At 31.0% G+C, this 11,647-nt stretch overlaps 1 protein-coding gene across 1 annotated transcript in view; it reads right to left on the bottom strand.

Moving 5' to 3' along the window:
- Nucleotides 1–9,642: 9,642 nt before the first annotated feature.
- LOC111619924 (ectonucleotide pyrophosphatase/phosphodiesterase family member 6-like) overlaps nt 9,643–11,647 on the bottom strand; it is a 10,483-nt gene continuing 8,478 nt past the window's right edge. Inside the window, exons 6-7 of the mRNA XM_023361746.1 lie at nt 9,875–10,013; nt 9,643–9,785 (exon numbers count right to left, since the gene is read on the bottom strand). Coding sequence (XP_023217514.1) covers nt 9,643–9,785; nt 9,875–10,013 — 282 coding nt within the window. The remainder of the gene's footprint in view (nt 9,786–9,874; nt 10,014–11,647) is intronic.

The following is an 11,647-nucleotide window of genomic DNA, read 5'->3' as shown; positions in this document are numbered from 1 at the left end:
GTAGAGGAGAAGGTGGTATTATGGAACCCCAATTACATTTTAGTGAATTGTAAACAAGGTATCATAACTACACCCACATTTTTTGTGCGAAAAGTACTGGTAACTATTAAACTAAATGTTCCTAATTGGATTTTTCGCTAGTGTAACTATAAGTATGGTTTTTTAAGGCTTTTGTACAAAAAGTCAGAAAGTAGGCTTAGAGAAAATCGGGTGGCAATATAGAACCTTACTGTATATTTTCAAAAAATGCTTTAATGTAGCCAAAAACAAATAGGAAAGTACAAAGAATGTTAAATAATTACAAAATTATTTACTCCAATGTATTTTATCGCTTTTATAATAGAAAAATACAACCTCCATCAACAATATATATTCCAGCAGCTCTTTTTCGATATTCTCAGGAAGAATTGACTTTCTACCTAGTGTCTTTTTCACAAATTCCTCCGGACGAATGTCTGCTTGCAAAGAGAGAGTTCGGAGGAGTTGAGTTCCATATTACTGTAAAAGTATCAATGGGATCCGTATTTCACGCATCGCCATCTTGAATTAACTTATGTCTGTCGATACCAAAATTTAAAAAAACGTGAATATCACACAGATTAATATGTACCCCTAAGTCTCAGGAACGGAATACATGCACCAGTGAACCTACAACTACACGATTTATATTTTTAAAATAATTAAATTCACTTAGCATTCAAAACTTGCGAATTTTGAAAAAAAACAAATTTGCAGATTAAATACGGACAACCGTTTAACTGAAGTGAAACGGGTTTTTCCCTTGCTATGGATGTCTGCCTAGTTCAGTTCAGCCACAATCCGCTACAGTTCGCCTTTATTATCAGTTTGAAATGGAGTGGTTTCACAATACTCGCAGTGTTCCATAATGCCACCTTTTCCTCTATTAAATATCTTGTTTATTGTTTATAACAAATCTCAAAAAGTAGTTTTATTGCATATCATGCCATTAATAGACCTATTAAATATTAATTAATATTAATAAGTTTTATAAACAATGTTCATGTCAATTTATCCAAGTTACTTTTATGAAACGAATACGGATAAGTTGAAAATAGTAAACTAAAATTTCCTTATGTAATTTTATTTTATTAATTTTTAGAACAACCAAATTTGATTTTCATAGACTAGGGTTTTCTAATCTAGTTGCTAAGGGTTTATCGCCAATCGATTTATCCGGGGAGGGTTTTTAATTACCGGGACCGTTTTGAAGTTAGTAGTCAATTTATTTTCATTATATTTAATCATGTAATAATAATAATAATAATTGATATATTTTTAATTTTGTTAAAGTAAAGCATATAATTTTGAATTTTGGTTTACGTTTATAAAAAGTATAGTGTTAACTCTTATTTGTTTATTCATTTTATTACATTTTTAATTTATTCTTACTTTATATCGTTATAGAAAAGGGCAAGACATAAAAAAAAAAATGGTTCGGAATCCCTGTTTTAAACGAGTATTTAAATATTCAATTAATTCTTGTTCATAAAATAATTCTCAAATTAATTTATAAAATAATGTAGNAATAGTACAGTAGAAGCCTAGTTCTTCAGGGTAGGCTAATCCTTAATCCTCCCCCTCTTCCCCGTGGAGGATAATTTCCAAAAATCCCTTCTTAGTGTGCATTCTCATGGCATACCCTAACTCAAATTTCAACTTTCAACTCCTAACCGTTTGGGCTCTGTGCTTATTATTATCATTATTATTATTAACCCATCTCGATTATATTATAAGGTAATATAAAAGGAAATTTAAAGTTATGTAATGAATTCGTGTAATTAGAAATTTATTAAATAGAAGAAAAAATTCAATTGTTTTTTGCTTGTAAGCAGAGCTTGTATTCAATAAACAGATTGTTTACAAGCTCTTATTCAATTAAATACTGTATGTCTTTTATTTATTAAATTTAGTTATATTATTATAACTAATATCATATTTTAAAATATTTTTATTATAACATTAAATACGTTTTATCAGGAAAATATGAAATATTTTATATTTCTGAATAATAATTAATAAGGTATACAGTATTTATATTATTTGTTTACAAGCAATTTAGATCTGTGGCGTAGAGCGCGACCTCATTTGATTTTGCTTATTAAAATTCATTATTGAATCTATAACCTAATTCTAAAAAATAACAGGAAAATGATAAAATTTGCTCGAATTATAAAGCTCGAGTGTGTTCAAAGTTAGCCGTAGAAAGAAATACAGTGTATGGCAAATCTCAACCAAATTTCTCATACATAATGCCCTGAGTTTGCGATTTCGATTTTCGGGAAAATCATTTTACTTCAAAGTTCATCCACTAAAATTCTGGGACCGCTATTTTGGGAGTTAAGAAAATGAAGTAATTTTATTTCAATTACAGATGTGATTACCAATATGGAATGTGGAATTAAGTTAGAAGGAAGGCCAGATGAAACGACTGGTTAATAGCCTTGTAGTAATTTTTATCCCGGGTTGGGCTAAATTATGGACGGAGTCTAAAGCCTGTTTGCAAAATTTCGCCGGAATGTATGGACGGATATTATCTGTTGATATATTACAGAATAGGTTGGAGCCCGCGTCTGTAAATGGCATCTGCTTAAGCTGCAAGGCCGTATTGGAGAATCGTAATTCTCTTAATTCCGGATCGCTAATCTGAGCTTGCGCGATGCTCGTGTAATCCAGCACATTCGTTACTTCGATGCTTTCGATTCGTGAGAAGACGTCGGCCGGTATATTGTCGTTGCCTTTAATATACCGGATGTCTGTGCTAAATTACCCTATAAAATCTAAATGGCTCAGCTGTCTAGGGATGCACTTATCGGCTTCTGGCTAAAGGCAAAAGTCAGCGGGCGACGGTCTATGAAAATAGTAAATTATGTGCATTTCCACGAAAATTGCACGATATTCCTGTAGTTACAAATATATGTATTTGAATCTAGTATTCAAATACATAAAATGCGGTGATCCAAAAGTAACAGAAAACTTGAAAAATCAATAATTCACTAAGTACTTATATATATACAGTAGAGCATCGATTATCGGACTCAATTGGGGACTGGGGTTGGTCGGATAACTGAAAAAAACGGATAACCGAAAAATATGAAAAAATCCATTATTAGTGTAGTATATTATTATATCCCATGTAATTAGTATATTAGTATATTGCTGTTAACCTACTTCGCGTTAAATTTTCATCGATGTTAAGNACCCACATACAATATACATATATGTATAATATTATATTATATATAACATACAATATATATAATATAATATTAACTATAGTACTGTACTATATAATACTATAATATATATAAAAACAACAAACACAGTATATAGTGTATATGCACGTGTGGCTAAAAATATCATGCTAATTAGGTCATATATATATATATATACCGTATTGTTTTTAAGACCCATTAAAACTAATAAGCAATAACCCGTAAATTAAATGAAAGATGGACTACATTTGAAATAGCCAATAGCTTATAAACTTATTGTAATTTTTACTGTAAAACTATGAAATTTACATTTTACACATAAAATTAGAATAAAACTTCTTTTAAGTTAACTTTATTTCATTTTGCAAGTAATTTACCTTAATTAATAAAGTAATAATATATGACAAGGCATTATTTTCTCATTTTCATTACCAAACCAAAAAATAATTCTAATAAATCAATCAAATTTGTTTTTAAATGAATGCTGTTGAAGTGATAGTTTAGTCCCTTCAATTTTTATGATATATTAAAAATTTTGCAACATATTTTATAAAATTCAATGTAACTCCATTGCAATGCACTTTTTGTACCATTATACAAATCACAATTTTATATTTAATTCTAAAATACTCTAGGAATAAATTTTGTTACGTGTGCCAATATGTTACACAGGTAAATTTTATAGTCTTATTCTTTGACGCAATTCCCTCTTTAATCTTCTTCGATTGAACTTGTTACGAATTATAAATCTATCAAATTATAATTTAATATATTATGGCAAACCGAACAATAGTAGAAAAGATTTCGAGTTTCTTCATGTGTTCCCATTCTGAAATAATCGAGTCACGATTCTTTACGGCGGAACGTTCGAATCATTACGTTGAGATTACAATAAATCTGCGGGTAAATTCTAAGGCAGAAAAGGAAATAATTCATTAATATTTTCACTTAAAATGGTAAAATATATGAAACAACTCTTTCATTTAGAATGAATTTTATCAAAATGCGATAATATAAAGTAACATGTTATTTGGTATTATCAGATTTTGGAGGCCTGACTTACCCCGTGATAGATATGATTAAAAAGACTCAGGACGGAAAGAATAGAAAATGGAAACATGATTTGAGAGATTTCTAATATTACATCATGAGAACAAAGAGCATAAAAGAATTATACATAAAAAAAGCTGGCAAGACTCGAACTGGATATTAAGGGGATTACTATAAAGTCTGATCATTTTCAGTTATACTAAGAAATAAAACTTAATAACAAAGCTTAAAATGAGCAATTTTGCTACAATATAAGAAATTTNGTTATGAGATTTTGTTTAAAAATTTTTTAATATTTTTAATTATTATAAAATGGCAAAGAGCTTGAGCTTAATTTTGAGGGTAGTGATGAATTTCATAAAAGAGAGTGTAAATGCAAATAATGAGTAAAATCTTCATTACGTCCGACCCTCTAGAGATAAGGCACGTGACACTCTTTTACTCATCTCTTCCTTGACTTTAACCATCAAAGTTTAATAGCATAAATGCTTCTTACACATAAGCTACTGTGCCAAATTTCGTTTCTTCTTCATTACCTACCTTGAGATATTGAATAATAAACGAAAACGAAATAAATGGCAACATTTATACACACATCCATGGAATATTTTTCCACTTTTTTTTGAATTTTTTGGATTCAGGAGTAGAAAAATGTGTTAAAGTGGAAGATTTTCAAAAAATCCGGAGGATCAAATTTGACAGAATTCTAATATTTTCCCTTGTTATGTATACATAACGGCTGGAAAAGTAAAAATTAAACAAAACATTTGTAAAAGTAACTTTGTTTCTTGGTTTTTTTTAGTTAAAAAAATTAACAACCTCAATTTTGGAGCATGTGTGTATAAGTAAGTGTAAATATAAGCAATATGTAACAACATAATTTTCTATATAAATAAATGAGGATGTTTGTTTGTTTGTTGCTATGCACGCCTACGCCGTTCCACCAATTGCTACGAAACTCGGAAGTTACGTTAGCATACTTCTAACTTAGATGATTTCATCCATTCCATCCCAAAATATCGATTGGATTTCTATGTATCAATTAATTTTTTCCTGCATGCGATTTGCTTGGTTCACACGTACTGCCATCTATTGGCAGAAAATTTAAGAAAATAATGAACTAAATATAGTTCTTAAAAAATATGTAATTTTAAAAAATATATATTATATTTACTTAATTACTGGACAAGTAACAGATAGAACTTGCCTACTTGGAATGGAAAGTGTTACCCTGTAAAAAGTCTATAAGTAGTCTATTTAATTTTTCACATCGAAACACTCTTTTTTAACTCTAATAACTGCTTTTCAGTAGCCGAGTGGATAAAACCACCGAACACCTGGTAGTCAGTCGTGGTTTAGAGCATCGCTAATGAGCCGGCACGTGTTTTTCCGGTGTTCTTCACGTTAGTAACACGCAAATATAGCTAGCTTTACATAAAAGTCTTCGTGGGATGCACTCTCCTCGGCAGATCGCTCGCGTGTCACGTTGTGGTAATCAAATAAACCAAACTAATTCTAATAATTTTTCTATAATCGCAATATTTACGAGGACATACTTCCCACGTAGTTTATACAATCTGTTACAAAAATCTAAACTCTTTACTAGGACATCGCTCGATTTTTGTCGTATCGGGATAAAATTGAGGCGGAGCCAGAAAAAAAGGGGCGATCGTTACTTGCCGGTCATACCGACACGGAAAGGCGATCCAAGAACAAAGCAATCGATTGCGATTGCTTTGTTATGCGTGACTATATGGATTTCATTTTAATGTTTCTTATATTATAGCATTTGATTTATATAACAACAAAGGTTATCTTAGGTAAAGGTTACAAACAAGGCAATCGCCATCGATTGCTTTGTTCGTTTTTCGCGCCTATTTTCCGTTAGGCGTACGCAATGCTGTTTTTATTTTTGACCCCTAGTTCTAATTTCCTTTAGGCGCGCTCAGTCGCATCAGAGAGCACGGATATTGTCACTATAATATCTCTGTTTATCGAAAACGAAGTCAGGAACTCCTTTTTTACATTTAAATGGAGCCTAATTACATTTTTATATTCCTTATCGCAATGAATAGAAAATGACAGAGTTTTATCAAAATTGCCCATTAAATGTTGAGAACGAACTCGATTCTAAAAGCCCATAGAAGGCTGCTAGCAATCGAGGAACAGCGCATGACAAAGTCGCGCCGATTCGTGCGATATCGCTTTGTCGCGCACGCGCATAAAACGACCTTATATCTCGAAAACGAAGTCATGGACATGCCCCTTTTTATTACATTTTTAGATTCCTCATCTCAATTAATGGAAAGTGTCAAAGATTTTGAGAACGAACATAATTCTGTAAGCCATATAGAAGAGGCTTCGCTAACGCTCCACCTCAATTATCACATAAAGGAGTTATTCTCGCATTTTTATTTAAATAAGTCATATGAAGTCCATCACATCCTGTCCATCACTTTTCAAACATTAATAGTTGACCAGTATTAATTAATTAGTAATCGTTGATCATCCTCTCTTCCAGCAGGAAGTCACCAACTACTTTTGGCCGAATTACTTCAACCCCCTTCCGCAAAAGTCGCTTCTTTTTATCGGAACCAGCGCATGGTGGCATTCGATTAGGAAAATTACATAATAGAAGAATACCGGCGAGCACAAAATATTTTTAAAGTGGTTTTCGAGGATGCAGAGTTTAAATATTTGATCAGTTTATCGCTAAATTTGATTCGTTGACAGATTACCGTTTGATATTCGACTGTGAATCGTAGAGTTTCTTAGCGTTAACATAAAAAAAAAAGAAAAAAAATATGATATCTGAAAAAATTTAAGATATATTTTCGATTCCAATCTACTTGATCAATGAAATTGTGCGATTTCGTACCATCCGAGTATTGCGAAAAAAACATGACAATGGTAGGCTGAAATATCCAAACTCTTTTTATGGATATCGTTTTAATGTTTCTTATATTATAGTATTTGATTTATATTTACAAAGGTTATCTTACATAAGAGTTTATCACATCGAATGACCAATCTAACACATTTTTTAAACTTGTTTATTCCTCTACTCTACATAATTTAAAGAATTTTTAAAATATGTTAGATTGGTCACTTGGTATGATAAACCCTTACGCAAGATAACCTTCCTAGCTATAAAATCAAATACTATAATATAATATAATAGAAGGGTTCGAAGTACGAAATAATCTAATAAACTTAGTGTTTGTTGTTATTTTATGTCCAGGCAACGCTGGGCTTACCTGATAGTTGCTTATATATGCACTAACATGATCTAACCAACATTTTATATGTAATTTAACATCACTAGAAAAGCTTGCAGTAATAAAATTAAAAAAAAAAAATAGTATTTTTTATTTAGGACATGATATTATTAACTCTATTCATCTGCAACAGTGTTTGGTATGCCTAAATATCACATAAGAAATTTTAAAAGTTAAAATAATTTTTATAAATAATAATTCAAATATTTTTATAATAGCCAAAAGATCTTTTCTCTTCTTAAATTACTACTTTTACATAACTGAGGTAAAGAGCATAAGGATTAATTCGATGTCACTTTAAACTACAAATTAGTGTTAAAACTACAGTAACCAATGAAATTCTATTGACGAATTTTCTGTTGTAGGTGAGTATAAAACAGAATAAAAAGTAAGAAAAAGAATATTGATAGCATTTTCTGACATTATGATGAGGAACCAAATCGAATAGAAAAACTATAAAATAAAATAAAATTGATTCTATATAGAAATCTTAATTCCTTATAAAAACTCAGGCCAATGAACTGATTAATGAGGTAACTTTCAGAACTTTCCTCTAATTAAACTGAAGTATTTCTTTAATTAACGATTTTTTTTCCTTTCATATTTAAGATTTCTGAATAGAATCGATCTAATGAATTCTCAAACTTGTATATAATCCAATCTATTAAGATTAACTTCTACTATCCTTCAAAATAATAATAATATTTACGATGAGATAATGCCATTGAAGAAAACATCAAATCTTAAATAAGTAAATAAATAGAACGAGATTCTAACTACAAAACTTTCGAGTCTCATATCAAACTGAAAATTTTAGCACGTCCTATCTGAAACATAATATTTAAACAATGAAGAACAATATAACACGGATATTCATTTCACTTATTACTTGCCGCCATCTGGTGACTAAAATTAACATTTTTCACCAAATCAAATAAGAATGGGGCTTATTTATTTTCAATATACAGTACTGTACATCAGCTACATTATTAATAAATAGAAGAGAGAAAATGAATATCATGAGAGTTTTTTTTATTAGATAATTCCAAGCGAATAAATAAGTACATAAATATTATAAAAATAAATAATAACGTAATGATCATGATACTGTAGTTTTATATTTCTAAACAGAATAAAATTTAGTATATGTACAGTATATTATTTATCTTTTTAATTTGCTATTTCGTAAAATTTCAATATTTTATTTATTGAATATTCTTTTCTATGATTATGTTCTATGAAAACTGTTAATCTCTTCTCACAGAATATCGATTACAACAAAATCTTTTCATGAAAATATTACTTTTTACATTAACTATTTTCTTTCTATAGTAAAAGAAAAGTTATTTCATTTACAGTAAAACCTCGGGTTACGAACGCCCCTGTTTACGAACAAATTTTTGAACGCCATAGTTGCTTCGATTGCTTCGATTCAAATTGCCGAACAAGCTACTGGGCAAGAGCCGTCCACAGACGGTCAACTCCCTATACTTCCTGCGTTAAATAAAATCGACCAATCAACGACAGGACTACCGATTCAGAAGTTGGTGGCGCCAAATCGTCACATGCGACTAGTGTAAACAGGCAGTCGCCTTTTGTTAAGTACTGTACTGTTGCTTTTAGTGTTAATCAATTTTTGTTTTTAAATGTGATTACGAAGAGGGCCATTTCTCCAAACCTAACGTGGGTTCGGTCAGGCCCACTACGGAAGCGGTAGGATGTTGAGGGACAGGACACTGATCATAAAAAATTCCTGAAGATTTGATTGCCAAAATTCTGTGCCGGGTTTCCAGATAGATTTAGCTCAAATTCCATCGGGTATTACTTAATAAGAATATCAAAATACAACGTTTACACCATAATATTAACATAATATCTATCTTTAAAATTTCGCTTAAATAACAGTCTCCTAATTCATTAAATTCTCTTAATTTCAATATTGAAGTTACTCAATTTCATAAACGTGGCCCGTTATTTAGTTGAAAAATATTCTAGAATCGGGAACGTACTTAAAATAAACTTTTTGACAGAAAAATAACGATGTTATAACGTATAGATATATTTATTAGTTAAAATATTGTTTACAGATTCGAACCATGTGTAAGCATATCTTTTACTCGATGCCACGATCCATTGTTGGGAAGTGGTTCGATTCCAAGAACGTGGCAAAATATGTTATAATGGTCTACCATGTGAAGTGGTGGAGATCTTAGATTTTTAAAAGCTGCAAAAATTGCGTGATATTGAACTTTATATAACACAAAATTTATTTTAAGTATTCTTATATAAATATAAAATTTCAAAACTACTTACCGGGACCGCGAGCCATAAAAATGGCTCTCATGTCGGACATCTTATCGGTGTATTGGTTGCAACCGTGAATTCCAGACAAAAAGAAAGAAGTTATTGTGCCCAACATATAATAAGGTTTCATCTTTTTCTGGTCATTCAACTGATTTATTCAAAAGAAATATATATATTATTTATTATAATATAAAAAATATTCTTACCAAATATACTTTATATTTCAAAACTAAATGACTATTTTTAAAATGTTTTATTACTTTTAATTTTATTACTTTAAAAATGTTAAAATATGTCACTGAATAACTAAAAATAGTAAAATTAAAAATTTGTTTACTGTCTAGGCCAGGGGTGGCCAACAGCTTTTGCCCCTGGCCGGATTGGAAAGTAAACTTTTTCCACGGGCCGAATAGAGGTTGCCCCTATTTTGAGGTGGTGCGAGATCTCATTGTGGTATCACCCCGTAGAGACTGAATTGTAGATAGAGATTACAGATACATTTCTCACATTATCATGCTTTATCAACACTCTACGCTGTACTTAAGAGATTTGTAATGGAGCATTAACTCTAAACACACAGTTGTTGATTTTTTTTCTTTTAGACGTCTGAATTTTTCATCGAGCTATTTTGAAAGATTGATCGCGGGCGACATAAATTCATCAGACGGACCGGATCTGGCCCGCGGGCCGTATGTTGCCCATGCCTGGTCTAAGCTATACAACTTTTTAATTATACAGTATATACGTACTAATACTATATACTAATAAACTATATTAGTACAATTGAAAAGTTCTATATATTGCATAGAATAAAAGTGTAGAATACAGTATTTATTGACAAGACTATGTCTTGTTTATAAAATCGTACTGCCAGCATATAGGTATGAAGGAGTACATGTCAAGAGTTAATATTTGGCACAGGGTATTTATTAGGTGCCCAAATTATTTGCGCATAAAAAATCCAGATTCGTAGGTAGTCAGGAGACCGAGAACCGAGTCAAAATAAAATACAAAATGGCGATCCTCTTCTACAAACAGGCAAAACAGCCACATCACCCCACCGAAATCAGGTAGGGGAAAGTACCACCCACAGTCATTCTAAGAAGTGAACTCTGACCTTAAGACTGAACACGTATTTTCTTTTATGTTAAATAAAACTTGTAATCAAATTTTGTAAATTTGGGAGTGCTTCAAATATGACGTTAAAACGGTTTTATGCCGTTAGTGGAGTTTTTTTTAACATTATCTAGTATAGTAAAATCGTGGGACCGAAAAAATTTGACGTTATATTAGGGTTTTCGTTACATCCGATGACGTTATAATCGGGTTAAACTGTATATTGTTTGTGCAAAATAAAAAATAATTTCGGACGATACAATAGCCACGATTATTTTTTTCAAAAATGGGAAATTTTCGTTACGCATCGACAAAAATTCAACCGGGCCGACACGCAACGGAGAGAAATTTCGAAATTGCATAGGTTAATTTCAACGAAAATGCATCGTGGCCGGCGAAGTTTGAACGATCGCGCCCAAAAGCAGCGATACCAAAGAAGATTGGAGAATGAGAACGAGATCCGCTTTGAGCGTCAAAGTGATTCCGCTTAGTAGTGTCTCCGAGACATAGTCGTGTCCCAAATACGGTTTTGCCGTTTTACTTGTTTAATTTAACCTTTTTGGTTAATATTTAAATAATATAATATTTTACCAGTTTTACCAGTATTATACAGTTGTCCAACAGAAGAGTAATCTATCTTATTTACAAATCTTTTCAAAATAGACA

This window comes from Centruroides sculpturatus, unplaced genomic scaffold (genome assembly GCF_000671375.1).
Source record: "Centruroides sculpturatus isolate CEXI.00-Female unplaced genomic scaffold, Cexi_2.0 scaffold235, whole genome shotgun sequence".
In the NCBI taxonomy this organism is placed as follows: Eukaryota; Metazoa; Arthropoda; class Arachnida; order Scorpiones; family Buthidae; genus Centruroides; species Centruroides sculpturatus.
The sequence above is the reverse complement of the archived record's forward strand: the minus strand, read 5'-3'. Positions and strand labels throughout refer to the sequence as shown.